The sequence below is a fragment of the Hypomesus nipponensis genome, chromosome 26, assembly GCF_054491055.1.
Source record: "Hypomesus nipponensis isolate SF chromosome 26, ASM5449105v1, whole genome shotgun sequence".
Taxonomy (NCBI): Eukaryota; Metazoa; Chordata; class Actinopteri; order Osmeriformes; family Osmeridae; genus Hypomesus; species Hypomesus nipponensis.
The window spans coordinates 390302-414018 of NC_140386.1; the positions used below are offsets into that span (position 1 = coordinate 390302).

Genomic DNA, 23717 nt, shown 5'->3' on the forward strand with positions numbered 1-23717 from the left:
TGTCTTCCAGGCCTGTATTCTGGCTCCAGCCCCCCCCATCACAGTGCCTCAGTGGAGCTCCTTCCCCCCACCCCCACATCTGTCTCTGCCCCAGAGCCTCTCCATCAGCCCCGGCTTGATCGGGACCTGACCAGCCCTCATCATCTATCCCCACTGTCCACCATGGACAACACACAAGAGGGGTGAGTCACTCACTGTACACACCATGATCAAATGACGACAATGCATGTGTGTGTGTGTTTGTGTGTGCGTGCATGTGTGTGTGTGCAAGAACGCACACGCGTGCGTGATAAGCTGGTCTTCAGCAAATTGTTCAAGCAGAAGCAAATGCTCCAGGTACTGATGTGCAGTTCAGATCCAATGAATGTTGGCTTTGATTATGGCATTACTGTTACACTCACATAAAACAATTGTTTACAAAGGTAAAAAGGTAGAAGTAGTTACCCTTAGTTAAGATTAAAATGTCCAGAAAGGTTCTAATTGACTTGCTGAACTGTGGAGATATCACTGTGTTTGTGTTGTGATCAACAATGTTTGACATTATCAGTGTATGCATAGCAACATCCCAGCAGAATCTATAGAGGACACATGAGAAGTTTTCATCCATGTATTGGAAAGCTGAAAACCAGTAGTAGGCTGCCTAAAAGATTTGTGCACATGAGACAAGGGATAACAGGGTCATGTTGAGGTCAACCAGACATTCAGCAGAAAGCTATTTCTGGCACTTTCAAGTCCCTTGACTCCATGATAAGCGGTGACAAAAATTTTAATTATGACACATTTAGGTTAATATTTCTCAAATTTGTCAACAGATGAACGGTCAAAACAGTGAGATGGTTTCTGTTTTCACAGCAAAGATTAGGAAAACTTACATCATTGTTTTCGAATTAAAAATCGAATCAAATAATGTGCATGTACAATCTACTGTCTGTACCGTTGAAGATAGGGCAGTGTCTGTGCCCTATCTCTAAAAACACATTACCATCCTGCTGCACTCTAGCTTCAGTTCCTTTCAGTTTTTGAGTTTATGAGTATGTTTCTGATTAGACCATATGATTTCCCCTGAGAGCAGCCACAGCAGTGTTACAAAACGATGTTGTCAAGAGGCTTTGAATGTACCGTACTAAACAATCTGTGACAAAGGAGAAAAACTGAAACTTTGTATTTATTAAAACAATGGAAAAAAGTTGATTACGTGATCCTTTTCCATAAAATTATTTTCATGGTTTGATATTATGTGTGATAAAAAAAGACAAATAGGGATATCTGCAGGTAAAACAGTGAGCGAGTACGTTTTGAACATGAAACTCAATGAAACAGACTTCCCAATGGCAAGTAAATTGTTGCTGTGAAGGTGGTGGAGGAGCCGTGAGATGTCATGTAAAACAATTGTCACCAGAAATCTTCATGGAGGAGATGCGTTGATTTTTTACATATCCACGTTGGAATAGAACTGGCAAGAATTAAAACATAGTTTTTATGTGTTTTTTTCTCCTTATCCACAAACAATTACTGCTTCTGAGAGTGGAATTGAAAATGAAAAGTATCAGACGATCAGTGGTCAAAGTCTCTTTATTGTCAAATGCTACGAATAACATGCGTCATTCTAAACAATGAAATTCTTGTGACATGGCACGCAACATCTACATAGTTATTAAGATATATAAAAAGCAAAAATAACAGAACATACAACATCTACATAACTACAAAACCTACATAACAGAAATGGGAATATGGACAGTATGCAAATCTTAAATATTATAAGTATAAGTGTTGTAGTGCCAATAAATTGATACATACAGAAGATAGGCAACATCTGTTACTCAACACACACAGGCATAATAACATTGAAGGAGATGGTGGTCTGTTTTATAATGAACTTGATTAATACCATCTGAAATCTGCCAAGCCACTGAGTGTGTGTAATGTTAGCAAAGGAGGAACCCCATTTTCCTTACAAATGTAAGTTGAGTGCCTGGTAGAACATAAGTGACAGTTCTTGTTCATTTCTGTCCGCATGCCCACCTATGTGTTAGTACATACAATGTGATGACAGCATTGCATTTTGAGAATTGCAGAAAAATTACATCAATTTGATTAAACAAAATTAGCAGGTAATAAGCTTACATATAGAATCTCCCCATACTATACTGCCTTATCTGTTTTTCGAAGAGAGAGAGAGAGACCTGTATACCAAGACCTACAACAATCTGCTAAATGAAATATCTACCTACATTTGCCTGAAGATAGAGCATTAGATTTACATGTCTTAAGTCTTGAGTATACAGGCTGCTGCCAAAGTCAACACCAGTGCCGCACTTGTTTTTCCCAAATGGTTTTGTAGGACATTGAACATTTTGATGAAATTATCTAACAAACCTGCCTGCCTAGTACTGCTGCCTCTGACCTCATAGCTAAATGTGTTTACCCTGGCTGAAATGGGCCATTTAGGATAATTTTACTTTGTAAATACCAGTGTTATTTTTTTATATCAAAATATGCCAGTTGAAATTCCAATCGGCAGAGGTGGGAAGTGTAGCTTATGATTTGTCTTCAGAGCAGTATGTGGAGGCCCTCTCTCTTTCTTAAAGGCCATTCTTACAAAGCGACAAGGGGGCTTGTGGAGAGATGGGTGGTAAAGGATGTCATTCACTGGCTCAGTCCCATATGCGCTTACATAATTACAGAGGGCAGAGTCAACTGGTCTTTTCCTGTGTATTGATATTAGAACCCCTCTGCAAATATTAGCCTGACACGGTGTGATACCTTTCTGTAAAAACAGGGCTGTGATTGACAAAGTCTAATTGAATTATGGTGGTTGTAGAGACAGCATCAAGAGATACTGTTCTGAAGGGAGACATTCATAACTTGTAATCTAACTCCATCTCTTTCCCTTCCATTATCTTTCTTAAGTCATCTTTACAGACTGGATCAATCTATCAACTCAAATAAAAACATTTCAGGATTGTCAGTTATGGGGTCAACTTCCTAATGATTTTATGGACAATCTCTGAGCGAACGCTTGTTTGAAATTAGTCATTTCATCAAAGACCAGTTCCAACCAATTGGAGGTCACAATTCCTGCAAAAGGATGGTTGATTATAGATAGCCTCACAAATGTTTTCAGCAAATATCAGTCTAAAACCAACAGAGACTAACTCTAACTGGGGGCTGCAGGGTTAGCTTAGCTGTAGGTTTAGTGCAGTGCGACTTGTCTTTCACATACAGCTTTACCTCGCTAACCAGAACCAGAAATGTTCCCACCGTCCTGCGCCAAGGCGTCCCCCTTCACTGCCATCTATCAGAGGGGCTTAACGAACAGAGGAGGTGATGGGTGAGGAAGGGGGAGGAATATCTGCAGTTCCCAGAGGAACAGGAAGGGCAGGTGAGGGAAGACAAACGAGGAGCAGAGCAGGGCTACTCATGAATCTTTTGCCTCAAGTGAAAAAGTATTCTTTCCATTCCGTCACTCCTGCATATCCTACACAGCCCAGACATGGATGACAGGTACTATTATCTTAAGGTAGCATCACCAGGAATAATATTTTGGCATTGATTCTGATTGAAATCTGACAATTCTGTTTCATTGGCCTTCATGTCCACACACCTGTCCTGCCTATGTTAGAGGAATTCATGCAATCTTGGCTGGGTTGTTTTGGCCTAAGGATGATGTCCCAGTGTCCACTTTGGAATGGGTTCTGTTTTTGATCTTTCTGTCTGATGTAACAGATCTGTTTCCAAGACATTGAGTCAAATAACATATCTGTCTACATCATGTTTGTTTTTTCAGTTACATTCACATTCTCAGTCATAATCTCCAATTCATGTAAATTACGTCACTGATTCAACCTTTTTTTTCATCATACCAACACACATGAACCCTCCCTCCGATGTCGCCACCACAACTGTCTTTACCCAGACCCTATCCATATTCACTGTGCCTCCATCAGAGAGTGGGGGCAACGGTCAAATAATACAACATATCACAGCTGAAAAGATCATGGATACTTACCATTTTTATTTTGTAAAAAAGCTAAGGATGATCATGGAAGGTGGATGCCAGAGGAAAGAGAGATTTATATAGCATATGAAAGATTACGCTCATATCTTTGCTTGAGTAGCAAGCAGTGAGAGAGTGAGAGAGAGGGGGCCGACTGAGGCAGCTGGCAGTGATTAGCTTATGATTCACTTTAGCTGCACATAGAGGCTGCTTGTAAAAATATGAACAGTATAACTGTTTCCTGAGTTTGTGCTGACAGCAGCTCTCTGGGGAGTGCAGCTCTCCACAGAAACACATGGCTGCACGCTGGGCCTGCGCCAAAGGACGGATTAGCCACGCTCAGAGCGCTAGGCTAGCTTAGCTAGCGATAGCGCATGGCAGTACGCCATGAAATGCAGAAGGAACATTTCCTCAACTTTGGCCTCTGTGAGACCCACTTGGTGATGCTTGACACATGGATAGGGGCCAAAACATCTCAGATACATAGTATACATTGCAAAATACTTGACTGTTTGTTCTAAACAATGTGTTTGGGTACGGTACAACTGTACATCTTTCCCACTTATCTGTTGCTCTACTGTACATAAATACTAGTTAGTCACAACCAGCTTCCAAATGATGGGTGGTACTACTGCTTTCTCATTCTACAGTGGAGCACAGTCATCTGAGGGCTCTGTAGCCTCTAGCAACTCTCTATCACCACATTCACACAGCACACACTGAAAACCATATGGACCCAAAACAGCTGCATATAGAACAGGTCAACAGTTTGGTAATATGTTGGCATTTCAGAAATGCGGCCTGAAAAGGTATCTAAGTAGCTGTTGAATATTTGGGTAGGAGGAACTATATTTTGTATGGATGGTTGTTTCTTTGAAAGTTTGTCACGTGAGTGAAAGTCAGTAATATTGCACTGCAAATCAGTTTTGTTCAATTTGGCTGAACAGTAGATATAGTTATTTACTGCATCATTAAATGGTCAAATTTCAACTTAGGATGTGGTGTCTGTGTTATCTGTATTTTACAGTACCAGTCAAAAGTTTGGACACATTAGGAAAAATGTATGGTTTTTGACTGGTACTGTATGTTCATACTGTATGCTTGAATACAACTTCAGTACACCAAGACGCTCCATTTTGTTCATTTGGATTGCAGGCCAGGATTGTGATGGCCAGGATTGTGATGGCCATCTGTTAGTTATAACTGTGTTTTAAAAATCAGTTCTTGGTTGTTTTTGTTTTCTTTTTCCTCTGAAATGCAATGAGCTCAATACAACATGTGACTCTTTGAAGTTAATAAAGAACTAAGGAAATTTGCCCCACTGAGCCATAGGGTTGGCACACTAGAGGCTCTTTGGAGCTATTCCGTTTGGCATCTTGAAAGATTTGTTTGCCACAGATGTGTGTAATACCACAGACAAAGCGTAATTTATGTTATCAACATCCCAAAAGCCAATGAAGAAGCAGTCCATGTATGACTCTGAGCCATTAGGGTATGCTATGTCACAGACATGTCATGCTAATGTTCCATCTCTGAGGTGGGAGTGGATGTAAACCTAACCTATCTCTATGCACTGAAGCCACCAGTCCTGAAGGCCCAGATATGGGAACTTGTTTTCAGGCAAATGCCTGAAACTGTTGACTTTAGATCATAATGTGTGGTAGATTAATGATTTTGTGTGGGGAGCTGACGTTCCCAGTCTGTAAAACTCTTCTGGACCTAACTGCTCAATTGTTGTATGCTGATAATTGGCTTTGTAAGCTCATCATTATCTTGACAAGGCAGTCCTTGATAAGAGGACTGAGACACAGCATATTTTAACACATCTGATGGAATAAAAAAGACATTATGGAAAGAACACCTTTTCAACAATGCCTGACAGATTAAATGTTTCCCTCTTTGTGTCTTCATCCAGGGTGTCAGGTCCTCTTCTCTCTCCTGGGACCAAGGGAACGGGCACTCCTACCTCTCCCCTAGATAAGCAGCACAGTTCAGTCTCCCAGCAGCATGGTCATCACCACCACAAAACCTACTCTCACTATCAACACCACCAGTCAGCCAACGAGGGTAAGACCCAAACTAACAATAAGTCTGTCTAAGTTCCCTAACTGGGGCATGTCACTATAACCACTGTGATTGATACAACCAAAAGTTACAGGTAGAAATGTGCATGTCAAGTGATGCAGTGATGGTGGTCTGCTGGCCTATAGGATTGAACTGTCCTATTTCAGTTACATGTCACACGAGACTGCCACAAAGGTGTAACTTATTGCTTTGTCAAAGTATTGTACTAGACTTGATAACACATTTCTTTTGTGCAACTCGCTGAACATCCAATGGAACAAACTGTGCCGTCATATCCATTTGAAGTGCAATGAGGAAAACATGTTTCAGAGAAACAGTTGGAAGTCCTTTGACTCAAAGTGTTTAGCGGAGAGATTGGATTCAGAAAGACAGGCAAAACCACAGGCGGAAGCCTTTCCTGTGAAAAATTTGCCAACAAAATGTGGCCTCATGTAGTCAGCTGTCTTGCCACAAAGGCTGCTTTAGCTGTCACTCCAGACCCCTTTCCTAATGTCTTAAAGACAGCCTTCCCCGTTAAAGATCTACACATGGACATTTCTCAAACCACGCTGTGGTCGCCTTGTTTCGTAATTCTCTTTAGAAAATACTGCTTTCATACTGCCAGGTCTCTATGAATACAAGAATACTCTTACAAAATGTGACAATTTAGGACCTGGAATATGTTGCAAAAAACAAATATGACAGTATATTAGTAATACTTTAAAGCAACAGTAAAAACAAGGTACAAACCTTTAAAAAATAAATTAAGTCATGAACAGATCGTATTACAGTGTACAATCCTCTATCCCACTCCTCAAAGCAAGACATTTTTATTTCCTCTCCTTTACTGACCTCATCTCCTCTCTTTATAGATTATCAGGGCAGTTTTCAGAGCTGCTTTTATTTCGGCGACTCCTACAGAATGGAGCAGTCTTTAAGTGGTGTCCATGTACCAGGTGATTCTCATGCCTATACTTCTCACCAACACAATGGCTTCCACATGTCCAGCAGCAGTGGCTCTTCTGCAGGTGAGACTAGTTGTTGTACACCTTCAAATACTTTTTTCTCTCATGTTCTAATACTCTCCACCCTTTCATTATCCCCGTGTCAGTGGCACCCCAAAAACATTTCATTGGGGTGGGTGGGGGGCACCAAAATCAAAAGCCGTAACTGAATTTCAGGAATTAGGCTGTTGTATATGGGCTAGTTGAAAACTATACTGTATACTGCTATACTTTGGTGTCTCATTTTACAATGAATGTTACAAATTGTCTGATGTGCATAGAAATCTTTAGAAATATTATTGTCAAGCTAGTTGTAGTAGATAGGCCGCTTACTTGATTTATCAAATGCAACGTTTTATATGTGCTACTGCGTATATACTTGTGTAACCTGCCATCCACACTTGAAACTGGAGTCCCAATGTTACAGTAATAGCCTACATAAAACCAAAACACACATTCTCAACCAGTATATTATCCACTGTCTATTATAGGACACACTGTCTTGTCATTCTGAAAGTTGTTAATTGAATAGGCTTAGCATCAACATTTAGGCTAACATCAAGTAGGCCTAAACCCTATAGCCTAGAATTGTACCAGCGATTGTATCAGGGTGGCATGGCCCGCCCTTGGTACCACTGCCTTGCATCTCAACCTTGTGGTTTCCCACAGGATGCCATAGCATCTGAGTGTGTGCTGCTGTGTCTCCTCCTAGGCTTCAACTGCCAGGCTTTGGCCCAGGATCTTCAAGCCTCTGGATGCCAGTTCTCCTCCAACCCAGACGAAAGCATCTTTTTCCTGGGGGGCAGCTTTGAACGCAGCCTGAGCCACATGCCCTCTGTCTACACTGAGACATAGAGTTGCACAGGTCTGGGGCAAGAGCTTCAGTTGTAAAATAACTGGGTACAAAGCCATGAAGCACTCATTCATATTCATTCTTTTTTATGAAAAAATACGGAGACGGGTACACAAATATTTTTGATATCACCAGTCATCCATCATTCCACTAGTTTTTGTCGGAATTTCTATCAGAAGTCTATCAGAAGTCATTTTTCAACATCTTTATGGCTATTTAATTTACCTGATAATCTACTGAGGATGTGCATAGATATCTCACTAATCATTCAAAGTATCAAAAGATGACAAACATCAACAGCCACCATCCTTTTATTCCCTTTCATTAAATGTTCAATCTGCTAGACTGAAGTGTAGAAAATAATATATATTTGCTGTGTTTTATCTGTGAAAACATACCTTTTTTGAATTTCTTAAATCATTGTTTGTGTTTTTGTTTGGTTTCTCACTCAGATATAAGTGTGGAGGAAGGTGGAAGGTTTGAAAAAAATCTGTAACAGTTAATACTTTATTATGTATATAAACTGTACAGTTTGTTCAAGCAATAATATGACTTATTTTCCAAGTTAAAAAAATAAATGATTTTGCAATTGTGTTCCGCAAGACTATTGCATGCCCTTGATTTCAGAAGGCAAAAAATGAATGTAATTGTAAATTAAGAATCATTTTTGCATAACAAGTTAACCCTTGTGTTCTCTTCGGGTCATTCTGACCCATCAGTCATTGTAACCCACCGTCGTTTGCAACAACTTTAACGCATACAATAACAAAGTGAAGCATTTTCTTTTAAACGTTGGGCTGTCTCAGCCCCCCCACATTGCAAAGGATAAAATAAAATTATTGTTTGCTTTTGTATTGGGTAAAATTGGGTAAACACAACGATGGTTCATTATGAACCTTTTGGTCATGTGACCCGAAGGCAGCACAAGGGTTAAAATACACACAGAATTATTAAGTGCTCAACATGGCAAGTGGAGTACTAAACCAGAGGATAGGCAGAATCTGCCCTCTGGTGGACACAGCAAGGCCCTTTTAGAGAGTAAGTACACATCCCAATTTTTGCCTTAGCCAACCCCTTCATTTTTAAGGTATGCTTTCTGGTGAAAAGTTGTACATATGACATTTTTTTCAAAAGTATTTATCTTGGGATTTCCTCGAAATGCTTGAAGCAATACATGACCACGGACAATTATCAGAGAACCTTTAAAAAGTCGCTTGTGTACATCATGCATTTCTTCTCAAAGTATTAACCACTAGGGGCAATAAAGCAAGAATTTACCATTAAAAAGTGAAAAGATAAACACTCCAGACATTGCAGAGATGACAAATCTATCAGCAATCAACTCCAGAAGACCATAAGTTTATGCATGAGTATTAATATTAGGAGTTTAACTCAGAGGGTTTGATGTTTAGTTACTCTTAAGGAATCACAGACAGATGGACAATTAAGTCGACATGACATGATAAACGTTACTGGTACAAAATCACAACTAAATCAACAACTACCGACAAATAACAATTGTGTTATTTGTTCTTGCTCTTCCTCTTGAGATAACTCTGATAATAGAAGTTGCTAAACAGTCCAATAAGGCTCAGACAGTAAGCAAACACCACCATGTTCATGGAGTCAGGAAAATCACACTCTGTGAAAAGGTTATACCCTGTATGTGTGGTCAGCAACACAAACTGGAGCTGCAAAAAAATAACATGCTGGTTAATAGTTCTGATTTCTGACACAGTTTACCAGACTTCTTACCACTGCTTCTATTACATCTACTTAGTCACTCACAAGTTGTAGAGAGGTCAGATAGCGCTTCCACCACAGGTACTTCTGCATGTGAGGTCCAAGGGCAGCCAGACCATAGTAGGAGTACATCACTATGTGGACGAAGGTGTTGAGCAGGCCGATGAAGAATGCTAGGAAGGTACAGTAAAACAAGAACACATTACATTAGAAATGGGTTAGGAATGTATTTTTTGGCGTTTTGTTTTGACAGTTAACACTTTTCCAGCCTTCTAACTACCAAGTCGTCAGATAAAATGTGTTTTTCTCCATACTCTCACTGAAACAGTAAAGCCAATGATGCAGATGTAAAATGGATAAATTAGTGTTGGGCAAAGATCAAGTCTTACATTGTCCCCCAGCCACATATTTGACTCCAGCCCACCAGTTGAAAATCATGGTACCATGATGATAAACATGGAGGAAGGTCAGTTGGTTGTTCTTTTTCCTCAGAATAAAAAATATCTGATAGTAGAGAAGATGGATTGTGACATCAGGGTTTAATACAGTTAATACAAACTCTGATAAATGTGAATATGTGTTTTGTTTACCGTATCACTGAGTTCTATGACCTTGGAGAAAAAGAACCACCAGCATACACTAGCCATCTGTAAAGGTCATCTGGAGGTTATCAGTTATGCTAAATACTGTAGAGTATGTTAATTGTGTCTTTTCCTAGTTACTGTTTATGTCAACACTTTCATAGCTAGTGGGGTAATTGTTGGAAGGGATATTAAATACATATTATTACCCTCATTGCCAGTGGGCTTGTGCTGTAATCAACAGGTTGGCAAAGGTAACTGTAGTTTGCCTGCCATGATGTGACCAGAAACTGAAAAACCAAAATCCCAGGTTAGGTTAGGAATCCTAAAGAACACAATTTTCACTACAGAAAACAAAGGTGCAACAGGGACAATGGGTGCAATGATGCTGACATACCTCATGGAACATGTAGGCAGATAGGCATACCATTGTGAAGTTGTACACTATGAGCACAAGCTTGAGGTCAACAGGTTCTCTGTGTTTCAACACTCGCGGCCCCACCCAAATCACACCAAGGTAACAAAGGAAGACAACAAGGATGGGGACAGGGGAGTACACAAGCAGCCATGGATCTGTCCTCTTGTCTACAACACAAACATAAAAATCAATTTCTCCAAATTCACTTGACTAAATGCTAAATTATTGAGTGGTGGTAAATTGTGTAGTCATATGGTTGGATCTTTTAACTTGATTAACGCTACATCATTTAGAAAGCGCCATGGTAAAGAAGTCATTGTGGTAGAATGGGATGCATTTTATCATGTGTGTGCTAATAGCCTACTGTATGTACATTAACAAATTCATATACCTCCATTCTCCAGAATCCACTGGTGCATTGAATACATGTTTTGCCATACTGAGGCCATGTGGGTCTGTAAATGAAATGTTAACTTGTCATTAAATCCCTGTAGACTGCCGATGCACAGAAATAGCTCTGGATTTTGACAGCAAGCGCAGTACGTATGTAGTTAATAACGTAGGCCTAGCCTACAATTGTTGTACAAAGTTTGTACAAATTGTTGAACAAAGTTTGACGAATTAACATTCTGGCAACGAAATGTCGTCGACTACTGGCTTGATTCGACAGCGATGCATTTCCACAACTTTCAAAAACAAAACTCTTTTTACGACGCTTTTTAACTAATACAAATGGTTCGAAACTAACACTCACCTGGTAACTTTCCTTTATAGGAAGTGGGTTTACCATAGGTTCACTGGCACACATGAACACAAATAATTGTAGGCGTACTCCGATTGGTTCACCAAAAAAAACTGCTTACGTCACACAACTTGATGCTTGTCACCTTGGACTCATGGTTATAGTCCAGGCATTTTCCCCAAAAAAGTGGGTCAACTTCTAACAAATTGCAACATAAACAAATGCAATGTGTCCTCAACATGTTCCGAATGAGAAAAGTCCTAAGGAATTGAAAATAAAAGGAACGTTGTGAAAATCGCCTATGATCTTACCAAAAACGCAATTTTAACTATGTCTGTGACCGTTCAAGCCTACGTGTTGTGCATGTTAGATTTGAACATGCTGTGTTTATTACTTCAAGCTAAAAAGAAAACTGAAAAACCAGGCCAACAGCCAGATATGAGAGTGTATTATGATCACATCGATTCTCACCAAAAACAATAGTGGAGAGAAATAGCTGATCAACTACTGATAAAATGAACCAATTAGCCTAAATATCTGCATGCAACACTACACTCTCATCTTCATTCACAGAGTCTGTTCAGTTAACCCCTGAAGCTTCCACACCCTGGAGTGCTTTCGAAAATGGTCCTTCTGCATGTGCGTCTCAGGGTGCTGCAGTCAGGATGTCAGTTACACATGATGACCCCGCAGAAGCTTCTGAGTAGCAGTTGGGTTGTCTGAATTGGCACAAACCCCTCGTCACACTGTAGAACAAGGTCCATCTGTAATCCCCGTGCATTCTTATACTGTACTCATATCAATTCCTTTAGAACATTTTTTGTAAGCAATCAGAAATGGGGGGCAGACATGTAAATGAGGGGGCCTAGGCCTGAACCGGCATCTGAGGGAGTTGCAGAAAAGCCATCTCTTTCTCTGCTTTTGCCACATCTGTTGAAAAGGTGCATAAAACACCTTGGCCTGATTTCGGAATCCATCGCTTCTTTGAATTTCTTGAGGAAAACTGGCTTTCAGTTTCCTCTATCTCATCCCTCAGGATTCATTGGTGGGGATTTCTCATCCCCACAAACTCCCAAATTGTGGCATTATACGTGATTGTAAAACTAACAGATCAAATCAATATTCCAACTAAGTCATTAGTACAAGACATTTAGGATTTTCCCTTCGGATAGTTTTTTCAGCATGTCAGAATTGGATAACTTTACGGGTACATAGCAGTTGCAACTTTTGTGAGGTTAAATTGCATTACATAGTTGCAGTGCTATGAGAGATGAATGTATTACATGCCAATGCTCTGTAGCCTATAATATTAAAACAGGCCTTTAAGTATTTGAATAAGATGGTAGGGTAGGCTTGATGGATGTTTTGATCAAGAACACTTTGTTACAGTAATGGTTAGGTTTATTGGAGAAGCTCTGTGGATTTTTAGAAAAGGGTAGGAAATGAGTAGGTAAGGAAAAATATGGGCTCTCTTATTAATTGGTTAAATTACATTGTAATTATATCAATAAAACAATCACATTTGGTTTAAAATGTATTTTTTACAAATGGTTTGTAATGTTAGTGACATCTGTTAAATCTTATAAAAAGTCATTTATTTTATTTTCAAGATGTAACATAATACAATGCAATGTGTAACTAAAGTATACACATATGCTAAAATACATAGTACAGTATAATTTGTCCAAATCGGACATAAAATCCTTGTCAGGACTAACACATTAAAAGTTCTGTTGGTTTAAAACAAATTTACAATAATGCCATACTGCAAGGTGGATGAGAAGCTTGCAATGATTAAGTTAAGCAGGCTTGTCATGATTCTTATTTCGCTGTCCTGAAGAACACAGAGTCCAACCTTTCGAGTTTTGATGTTTTCTGAGTTTTGATGTCTTCACACTGGAGGTTTTCCTCTTCTTCCCATCCTGATTTACAGTCACAGACAATGGATTTAGCAGTAAATACCAGACTGCCACAGTACAACTTTCAGTCAATGTACAATAGGGATAAAAAGGGAACTGTCCTTGAAATAGTGATTGCTCACCTTCTCAATTTGTCCCTCTTTAACCTCCATAGCATCATAGAGCTTCATGATCTAAAGTACACAGGATACCTTAAGTATTAAGGAATCTTACTTATTTAAAACATGATTTAAGTGTGTACAAGCTGGATACTCATATAGGCACACCTTCTTGACTGCTGTGGACACAGCAGCCTCTTGCAGGGCCAGTCTGGTGATCCAACGTGTGGTACCAGACATTGCCTCCTTTCCTTCTCCATCCTTCTCCAAACACACATTGTACACTATATATGTCTGGTGGATGTGGGTGAATATATGGACCACCTGCCGACAGAAAAGGCCATTATTACCAGCAACTGAAACTGGCACCCCCCCCCCCCCCCCTCTGCTTAGGGCCAGTCCCTCCTGCACATACCTCTCCCACATACTGCAGGTGTTCTTTGTTCAGATGGATTCCAAGCAGCCTTCCCATTTCGGCACACAGTGCCCCCTTCTGTTTCATTTGAGAGTTTTTCCCCCCATCCAGGAGCAGGCTGGGGAACTCCCACATCCCAGCCAACAAGCCTAGCAACATGTACAGTCCTTCTTACCTCAATGTGTATGAAAAGCATAGTAAAAACAAGCAACTAGTGAGGGGGGGGGGATCACTGACATGCTTTGAAGCACAAAACCACAGAAAGAAAATGATGTTAGATGAATACCTTTGCCTGGCCTCTGAGTTAGCAAGTAATAGTTCTTTCCATCCTCTCCTGGCCGTGCAACTACACAGGTAAGGGTGTTCTCCACTCGTGGAGCCTTCTTCACTGGCTTCTTGGGGAAGTTCCGAACTCCCAGCTCATCATCCCAGGGTTCCGAGGGGCACAGGTTACATGTTCCTGACGTCACTGGAAGGAAGTTGAAGTCATGATCCAACTGTGCAAAGCACAAAGTATCTTAGTGGACTCGCAAAGTAAATAAGCTAGCTCAGCTTTATAAATCTAGCCTGAAAGAATATAAACTTACTGCAGTCTTCTATGTCGTCCAGCAATGTAGGTACCATGTTGAAATTCCCCAATAGCCTCTTCGAGTTCCCTTCCTGTTTGACGTGAACCTTACAAACACAAGGAAGCATACAAACATAAAGCAAACAAAACACAATAGCCACAAATAAGAGGCCAGGAGAACATTCATCTTCTCTAATAATGCCAGGAATCTGTGTGTGCGTGTATGTATCTGTCCGCATATTAGGTTTTAGGGCAGAGATTCAATTTCGACAGGTTGACCTAGCCTACTGTCAAAGTTCATCAGGCCACTGAGATAGGAAAGGACACCCACGGCAATCTTGGTAAGTTGACAGTATATTAGTTTAAAAAAAAATTTGGGGGGGGCACCATCGTAACGTTTTTTGAGCAATTAAATATCTCTTGTTTTGCCTGTTTTGTGATATACATGCCTACATGCCATTCATTTTTGGAGTAGAACTAACACCCCCCACCACCACCACCACCACCACCACCACCACCACCACCACCGGTCCATCAGCAAATCTCACCCTACCACCTTGACTAACACATTTTCTGCAGGAAACCCTGCTTTATATTTTACACGTGAAAGGTTAAATCATAAAATTAATCATAGTTTGAGAATTGATTGGATAGTTTTTATCCGGGTAAACACATGGTTGGCCGTTTGTTACCAGCGTAGTGAATTAAGGCCTTAAGGGATAGGCTATAGCCCAGAGTGCGAATTATGGGGAGGTTTGGGGGGGGTCTGACCCCACTAATTAAGACCCCCCAAAAGAGGTAAAAACAAATCAAATCAAATGTATTTATATAGCCCTTTTTACACGCAAGCATGTCACAGAGGGCTTCACATACGCCCATAGAACTGCCCCTCAACCAACCTAAACCATCAAGGAAGACAAGAAAAAACTCCCAGAAAACAACAGGTCGAGGGAGGTAAATCCATGTTGAACCCTCGATTGTCATTGTAAAATTTGCACCCGCAATAGCCAACACTTAATATAGTAAAATCTTAATAACATGTTTGTTTATCCAAATATATCAAATAATATGGTGTTTTTATTACCCTGAAGCCAAATTCGCCAACGGCTCGTGGAAAAATTCTACCAGCTGCCGAAACGATTGCTGCAAAGCCCAAGACGATAGTGGTGCTTCGTGGCACTTTTTGGCGTGTATGGCTGGTCCAATTTGATAACATGGGCGCCCAAAGGAGAAAAAAACACGCTTCCAGGCGGTTCGCAGCTAATCGCGGCTACACATCATTTGCATGAACGTACCAGAGTATTGCCAATTTGTTTAACATATGAGACTACAATGGATGATGTGGAGGTTGAGGTACTTCAGAGATGACTTCACAGGCACTGCACATATCTATAATTCCAGAAATCTGTGTGTGTGCCAACAATTTTATCACAGGCACTGGGCACTCTGTATTTCTGTGTTTCACAGGCATCTTAATCACTGACTGCATCACAGGCACTGTACACTAGTACTATAAAATCGAGTTTCTTAATTTTACAGGGCAACAGTGTTAGAGAACTGAGCTTCACCTTTAAATAGGAGTGGCAGTGAAACTGTATGGGACACTGGTCACAAAGAGGTCCTTTAGGCGTGCACACCCGTGCGCCCAACTCCATCATGGACTGGTTAAAATCTCCCGGTCTCTCAGGGTCCACAAGTGTATTGGCTATAGTCCTAGAAATGGCACAATGTCATGGCTATTTATTGGGAACTACCATATACTGTCAATGCTGAATTAAAGACTTGTGTTGAAGATTATTTCAAATTGGACAGCTATCACTTGCAGTAAAGCATGACACATATATAGTAAGAGAGGGAATTATCACCATAGTGATTCTTGCACAGCTGTGCTTGTAGTATAAGCCCCAATGGCTCGTACCCGACACAGTACACGAATCACATTCCCATCAACGACTCCAGTCACCTGCGCAACAGAAGCGTTGAGTTAGATCTTAAGTTGACAGATTTAAAGAAATCAAGGTAGGATCTGCCATTAAGTTCTCTGGGAAACCTGTGTGAGTGAGAAATGAATTTATGTATTTTCTTTATTATTTTTTACCTGGCCCAGTGCAATGGAGCCGACAGCCCCAGCAGTGTAGCGTCCTACTCCCGGCAGTAGCTTCTGTAAATTCTCCACAGTCTTTGGCATCTCTCCACTCAACTGTGACACTACCTACGTGGCAGTACAACATACAACACACAACACATCACAAAAAGAAAATCCCACTCCCCATGTGGAAGGACCAAATAAAGACAGATATTTTGTATTTACTGTATCAGCAATACAACCTACAAAATGCAACAATTATTCTTCAGTTTTACATAATATGGACAGACCTTCTGAGCACCTTCATGAAGTCTCTTTCCACGGGAATAGTACCCAAGTCCTGCCCACATTTGATTCACTTCCTATAGACAGAAATAGAACAATAAATTAAAGTGGTGCAATACATGGGTATTTGGTATTATTGTTTTGGTTGTTTTGGTTCACTCAACTTAAAATCCAAAGTAACAGCTTTATATAAATGTATGTATACGAATGAAAAGTGATGTAATTCCTACATGGTTCATGGATTTAAATACCCTCAAATTAAGCCAACTGCTTCAACCTTATAATCTTATTTGATCTCAAATCAAGTGTACTGGAGTATGAAACCAAAACAACTGCGGGTATACTGTCGCCCACTTTTCTGTAATCACCTCCAGAGATGCAGCTGCAAGATCCTGCACTGTGGGCCACCTCTGTTGACAACAGACATTAGATGGTCAATAACCATCTACTATATATGAAATATAAACATTTCAACTAATATTTGTCTGAATAAAATGAAATACATAAAATAAGAATACCCATAGCCTCATAAGACTCAGAAGATAACAACTTAAGGACAAGATTGGACTCCCTTGTGGCCCCCCTAAATCTAGAATCTGAATAGTTATAAAACATATTTTGCCTGTTAATTCCTGCAATGCACTGACTAACTGGTAGGGATGGGACGTATGGCACTGACGCATCGATGCTTGTGTCGCAAAACCAATACGCACAGTTTCGAAAAAGTGGTTTGGAGCTTGTGTCAAATGACGATGCCACGTGATTGATGACGTTCAATGCGTCAGACGTAACAAACTGGTTCAAAGTTGTGGCACACTTCTAAACCTGATTCACAGTACATATTACAAATGTAAGGAATGAGACAGCTATATAAGCAGAGTGGTTGTGTAAACTACCACTCTGTATCAGCAGTCATTTAATACTTCCATACACTTGAGCATTCTACCGCCCTTATACTGTTTGCAGAACATTAAAGTGTGGGGTAGACCAGTACATCACAGTTAAACATATTTATTGTATGAAAATTACAGTTCTCAAATGCACATGTATGGTTTTAATGAATGAACACGAAAATTATACCATCACGTAGCCTTACAAAAATGAACGACATTGAATAATTAACGAGGCGAAATACCGCCAGAAACTAAGTACATTGCATTCAGTAGGTTTAAACGGCTGCTATAATTTTTGCTGACCACTAGGTGTCACTGTGCTCTCCAATTTCAATGCGCCAATAGTTCGGCTCTTTGGTTCAGCACAATCCGGAAGAAACCACCAAGGCTTCACAAGGCATCGTTCGCCCATCCCTACTAACTGGTCCCTCTACAGTACAACTGGCCACAGCAAGGCCTCCCCGGTTGAAATAGTCTAGATCCTCCCCTGGTTTGGGTTTGTCAAAAAAAAACACGTAAATTAACTAACAAGAACTGCATGACTATTCCTGAGGTTGATCATATTCGTGAGATCATTAAAAAGCCCGGAACAATTTACAAAAAGGTAAGTACCACTAGTACGGTTGCAAAGTTACTAAACCAAAACCAAAGTTAGGGACAGGGAACATACCTTCATCCACTTATTGTAGTAGTCAATCACAGTGGCAACTTGGGTCTGCTGCAACATGATTTCTGACACCCAAACTGGACAAAATATATGCAGATTTAAAAGACAACTCATAAGTAGCTATTTTGGCTAAAGGTGGTAGAAATTACGTTACCTGCGTATGTTCTTGTGTTAATGTCTTTTTCCTTACATGCCTATACAGGTGAAATAAAACCACTTAAATTACATAGGCTGCATACTGTAATAGTACCACCAACCTTTAAATGTGACGATAAATTATCAGCCTGCATTCATCTCTAATGTGAGCTGTATTTCATTTGATCAAAGTAGCCTGTGCCTGTCAAAGGGTTAGCTAGTTGGACGCAACGTTCGGGTTTCTCTTTACCACTGTTCTCCAGGGCAGCTCCCTCTTATTCTGGTCATACCAGTCCAATAGATGTGTCCTGAAGAGCCCAATCTCACCGTGATCATGGAAATGGTGGCACGTGGAGGATGAAGTGGCCTCTGAAAACTCTAAGGCATTAATGTGTGTGTACACAAGGATTATTGGGTTATTAGGATGCCGGTGTTATCCCCCAACTGGTTTTCAGACTAACTGGTTTCAGATGTCTGAACGTCAGTTTACACGCCTACTGCCCTCCTCTCATTATCATATTGGGAAAAATAAAAAAGGAAATAAATGAATGTATAAATTAATAAATAAATGTTACATTATAAGTCAACTATTGATTTACAATTGTGCATTAATTAATACATTTATTTCTGTATAAATGCATGGATGTTGACAAGTATTTATTTATTCTTTCATTTCTAAATATGGCAGGTTTGGTCCTCCATAGGTGAACACACAGCTGGCACGCCTACAGAAACCAGTTAATCTGAAAACCAGTTGGGGGATACCACTGGTCAAACCGGAGCAGTGGTATTTATCACCACTGGGCTCTCAAGTTGCACCCATTCGCCGAGACTCACGCATTTCAACCATTTCACACACTCAAGCAACACCTTGTTTTTCTCACGCTGAGAAGTAGCCTAACAGTGCATGTCTACTGCAGCGACGCGATGCGAGCGACAACATGTTTTCCATTCATTTTCTATGGAGCCAGGCGAATCGCTTGCGTGGTGCATTGTGGATAGCGACGCGACGCGATTCAAGTTGAGATTTTCTCAACTTTATGCTAATGAGGAGCGATTTTCGCTAGCGATGGCCAATCGGAGTGTTTTCTTGTTTCTCGTAATGTAGAAACCATGGTAAACATTTCTAGCTTTCAAGCTGGAGGAGAAACTAATTGTTTGTGTGGCTGCTTACCCAGTCCTGTACGATACATATCTGTATTCGTACAGAGATGTTAATACAAAAAAACGATGCATGGCGCAAGGTTTGCCGAAGTTGTGGGTGCTTGTCCTTTCAAATTCAGTTTAGTCACATTACGTAACTTCGTTCTGTCCTAACTAGTTAGCTAGCCAGGCTGGAACTCCCTATCGTATCGGCAGATTAGCAGAATCATCAGAAACATCAGCAGCAGCAGGTTTACATTTATCCAAACTTTGACAGTTATGGTAGACTGGCTTCCAGCCCAACTTAACCCGTCCACAACAATTTGGTCAGGAAGTTGGGTCTGGAGGGGACAAACTATATAAAACCAGGAGCTGGGTAGACCAATGAAATTGCCAGCCTTGCTGGCCGGTATTCATATTCAGTGAACTGCGAACAGGTGCGCGTGTCAGAAGGGAGCGCGAGTGCATGGAAATATTAACGCAAAGGGCTTTGCATCACCAGTGCAGACGACCATCAGAAGCTGAAAGCACTCCTGGCCTCGGCGATTTACCTGACTGAAACCATCATTCACCAAATTCAATCATTTTTATATTTTCTGGTATATCCAAGTTAAGTTACCCAGGAGCTCTGTTGACAGATTAATGCTGGGGACACACTAAACGATTTTTTTTAACCTTATAAGATTTTCAAACTGTGAGAGACCACAAACATGAGGACAACAAATCCTAAATTTAGCCGTTTTGCTCCTACAGTGTGTGGTGTGCCATGATTTGATAAAGACAGCACACCACACACAAACAGATTTCCAACCAGTGTCCAGACAGTTAACACAAGAAATCTCGCAAAAATTGTCGAGATTTAAGAATAAGCATGGCGGACGATATGCATGAAGAAATTGCAATGATAAGTGTTTGGAATGACTTTCACACAAATCACGGGAAAAAGAAAAGGGTTTGCTGTTTCCACAAATCAATTCTATTCAACTCCGTGACTCAGTTTGTTATGCTTCCGTCTTCTGTTTGCTTTCTGATTGGATATTGTTTCGTTTCACGTGATAAACTTGGCGTTTGTCCTCGGGGTTCCCCCACACATCAGGATTTCTGATCGCAAATATTCAACATGTTGAATATTTAGGATTCGCGATCGGGGCGCCTCCGACGTCCTTCCGAGCAGATTCTGTCACTCTTGACACACCTCACACCAAGGGAACATCTGATAAAATAATCTGTAGAACCATCAAGATAATCAGGACGTTACCTAGGATTGTCGGAAGGGGCGAAATCGGCCCGATTTACTGTAATGTGTCCCCAGCATTAGCTAACGTTAGATACAGCTTGATGAATTGAGTCATTGAACACAGGAGAAGAGAAAGCAACGTTAGCCAGCTAGCTAAATCTCCGGTAGAAAAATCCAAATGAACGTATGCAGCCCTTAATTAGTGCCGCTTACACACAACAGTGACACTAACAGATCGAAAGCTAATTTGAGACAATATAAAGATGGAAAACCAGGCTAAGAAACGTAAACGTAATTACCTTCACTAGACGACGTTTTACCAATTGGACAAACGGCTGTTTGTTTGTTTCAAGCTCCAAAAACGATTTTTCGCTGAAATCAGCCAACAAAAATTCGCTCGCGCGCAACGCGCGCTCGCATTAACAATGGAAGTCCCTAACTAGCATCACATCAGGCACAGAATTTGCATACATTAGCAGGTTTCCCGCATTTGGGGTTGAGGAAGTTGGCAACCCTAGGCTACAGGTATGGTAATCTCACGCCAAACTTCTGTAAACATTTGAGAGCCCTGTATTGCATGATGATTCTGGATTAATTTTCACTGTCTCTCTACCCATGACTATCAAGACCAAACTACAAAATAAAGTTCTCCGAAAAGCCTACCTTCTTTCGCAATTGCTGGTTTCGACCTCTTCAGCAGTGATTTCGATGATTCCATAATGTCAAGCGCAACACTATCAGTTTTTTGTAATTCTAAACGTAGCCTCTTCCTCATGACTGCAAATACTCGGTTATTCTTTGGAAGCGAGGCTACAGGAAAAACAAACTCGTTTGATGTCCGTGACAGCAAATGGCTAGCACTGAACATCCCGCAATTTTGTTTTATACATCACTAACAAAGTCAGTCAATTTGTCCCAAACTCCCGTTGTTTGGTGTATTTTCATCCGCAGCATGCACATTCTTCCCGCCACATATTGACAGAGAGTGCGTTCTTCTTCGTCTGTCGATTTAATAACACATTGCAACCAACGTGTAGGTGCATCACCGCCACCTACTGCCGGTTGCATTCACCAGATCCATTGAAAATGAATGTTCAATTGATCTGGCCTACACTATCTAAAAATGTACAAAACGAACAACAAAATTATAATAAAACAAGCATTTATATCATTAGTTTTTAAATACGATTACTGGATCATAGCTGGGTCAGACCCAAACAGATTTCAGCAAAGTGGCAATATAGGCCTCAATGTGGGCTATAGGCTAAACCTCATACAATGAATATCATATTAGTGAGTAAAAAAACAAGAACAAAAACCTACAAGTATTATGAGTACCCATACGGTAGACTCGGTCTCCACATAAGAAAAAGATGAATGTCCTTTGTCAAGCAGAGGATGGAATCTCGCTGAAACCTTACAGGGCCTCTGTTAGTGTTAATAAAGTGGTGTTGACATTAGTATTTCCATTTCATCAAACATTTTATGTAATTATATGTATTCTTCACTGAGCTGACAATATAGGTCCCCTGCTTGCGGTCATGGTTGGAAACGTCCCCCATTTTCTTTATGCAGTGGCTATTATTACAAGCACACAAGACAGTTTGGGTTTTCAGTTAGACTGCTTCTCTTTTACAAGCGTTGATTGGGTTACCGCATTTGTTCTGGGATTATCAATCTAAATGAATGCACTGACAAATAAAGTAAATTGTTAAAACTCAAATTTGGGATTTTTCTGAGGCACAGCAGATATAAAAAAGTCTAGCAACCTCAATGGCGTATGCGTCTTCTTACATTTGCCCCCTGGTATTGTGACCTCTGCATTGGTGAGGCATGTTTGTAAAGTTGAAGAGTTGTTCTTGTCAATTGTAAAATTGTGAGGCTGGGTGTCACCCTGCCCCCACCTCGCAAATAAATGTTTGGTGAACAAAAGCCATTATACTACAGTGCAATAATAGACAACCATTGACTCAATCAAGTCTTAAAACGTCTTGATTACAGTAATGCCAAAGTGCACTACCTAGTACAGGGGTTCCCAATCCTGGTCCTCGGGCCTCCCTGCCCTGCATGTTTTAGATGTTTCCTTGTTCCAACACACCTGATTCCAATGAATGGGTCGTTATCTAGTTCAGCAGAAACCTGCTAACGACCCATTCATTTGAATCAGATGTACAACTAGTACAACTACATACCAAAGCAATGAATCTGGTGAAGAAGTAAGCCCATCCCTTTTGGCGTGCCTGTCACCTAAACTTGTTTCACCTCAAATCTGCTAATAATGTGGTTTGGATTACCTGCCACCCATCAGGAGGTGTTCTGCATGCCTCATTTCATGACATGGGCAGGACATTGCGTGTATGCTACTGGGTATAGTAGCAACATGCAAGGATATATGGTATGAATCAAAATCTGTGTCCCCTTGAGTCTAAGTACTAAGGAATGTAATATATTATTGTAAAACAATAAGACTGGCCTTTGTCATCCTTGGTGTGAGAGATGACCGGATAACAATCAGACACTATCTATCGATACCTGATTTCTCCACATTCTCACAACACTTAACCCTTGTGTTCTCCTCGGGTCATTCTGACCCATCAGTCATTGTGACGCACCGTCGTTTGCGACAACTTTACCGCATACAAAAACAAAGTGAAGCATTTTCTTTTAACCGTTGGGCTGTCTCAGACCCCCCACATTGCGAAGGTTAAAAGAAAATTATTTTTATTTGCTTTTGTATTGTTTAAAATTGGGTAAACACAACGATGGTTCGTTATGAACCTTTTGGTCATGTGTCCCGAAGGTAGCACAAGGGTTAATCCAAAACCCTTCGGCTTTGTAACCCAACAGCAACCAGAACAAAGCTTGC

At 40.6% G+C, this 23717-nt stretch overlaps 3 protein-coding genes across 11 annotated transcripts in view; 1 reads left to right on the forward strand and 2 right to left on the reverse strand.

Annotated features, from left to right (window-relative positions):
* glis1b (GLIS family zinc finger 1b) overlaps positions 1-8268 on the forward strand; it is a 57015-nt gene extending 48747 nt beyond the window's left edge. The window contains exons 7-10 of the mRNA XM_084692581.1: positions 11-182; positions 5916-6067; positions 6937-7092; positions 7781-8268. Of these exons, the coding sequence (XP_084548707.1) occupies positions 11-182; positions 5916-6067; positions 6937-7092; positions 7781-7923 (623 nt within the window). The 3' untranslated portion in view covers positions 7924-8268. The remainder of the gene's footprint in view (positions 1-10; positions 183-5915; positions 6068-6936; positions 7093-7780) is intronic.
* A 146-nt stretch (positions 8269-8414) lies between these two features.
* Positions 8415-11489, reverse strand: elovl8b (ELOVL fatty acid elongase 8b). Of its 2 annotated transcripts, XM_084692579.1 has the most exons (8): positions 11418-11489; positions 11055-11118; positions 10643-10830; positions 10455-10535; positions 10255-10311; positions 10054-10168; positions 9710-9837; positions 8415-9612 (listed from the first exon to the last, which is right to left on the reverse strand). In XM_084692579.1, the coding sequence occupies exons 1-8, from the start codon at positions 11469-11471 to the stop codon at positions 9445-9447; spliced, it is 855 nt and encodes a 284-aa protein (XP_084548705.1). In that variant the 5' UTR covers positions 11472-11489; the 3' UTR covers positions 8415-9444. The 2 variants fall into 2 exon arrangements, with proteins under 2 accessions (XP_084548705.1, XP_084548706.1); XM_084692580.1 differs by lacking the exon at positions 10255-10311.
* A 1315-nt stretch (positions 11490-12804) lies between these two features.
* On the reverse strand, positions 12805-21842 carry mutyh (mutY DNA glycosylase). 8 transcript variants are annotated; one of them, XM_084692430.1, is made up of 15 exons: positions 21515-21842; positions 18722-18840; positions 18491-18530; positions 18340-18413; positions 17145-17186; positions 16782-16853; positions 16504-16617; positions 16271-16368; positions 15974-16118; positions 14425-14512; positions 14124-14306; positions 13838-14004; positions 13591-13746; positions 13447-13497; positions 12805-13327 (listed from the first exon to the last, which is right to left on the reverse strand). In XM_084692430.1, the coding sequence occupies exons 1-15, from the start codon at positions 21717-21719 to the stop codon at positions 13205-13207; spliced, it is 1677 nt and encodes a 558-aa protein (XP_084548556.1). In that variant the 5' UTR covers positions 21720-21842; the 3' UTR covers positions 12805-13204. The 8 variants fall into 8 exon arrangements, with proteins under 8 accessions (XP_084548556.1, XP_084548555.1, XP_084548561.1 ...); XM_084692429.1 differs by having other exon boundaries at positions 18722-18849; XM_084692431.1 differs by having other exon boundaries at positions 12807-13327; positions 13838-13986; positions 18722-18849.
* Positions 21843-23717: the final 1875 nt, after the last annotated feature.

Excerpts from the sequence above, each read along its gene's own strand:
- elovl8b (XM_084692579.1), bottom strand. The coding sequence starts at position 11,471 with ATGTGTGCCAGTGAACCTATGGTAAACCCACTTCCTATAAAGGAAAGT. Across the intron at positions 11,119-11,417 it reads CTATAAAGGAAAGTTACCAG|ACCCACATGGCCTCAGTATG; the intron begins GTGAGTGTTAGT and ends TTTCATTTACAG. Across the intron at positions 10,831-11,054 it reads GTGGATTCTGGAGAATGGAG|ACAAGAGGACAGATCCATGG; the intron begins GTATATGAATTT and ends TTTGTGTTGTAG.
- mutyh (XM_084692429.1), bottom strand. The coding sequence starts at position 21,719 with ATGTTCAGTGCTAGCCATTTGCTGTCACGGACATCAAACGAGTTTGTT. Across the intron at positions 18,414-18,490 it reads TAACACAAGAACATACGCAG|TTTGGGTGTCAGAAATCATG; the intron begins GTAACGTAATTT and ends TATTTTGTCCAG. Across the intron at positions 13,328-13,446 it reads AAGAGGGACAAATTGAGAAG|GATGGGAAGAAGAGGAAAAC; the intron begins GTGAGCAATCAC and ends ACTGTAAATCAG.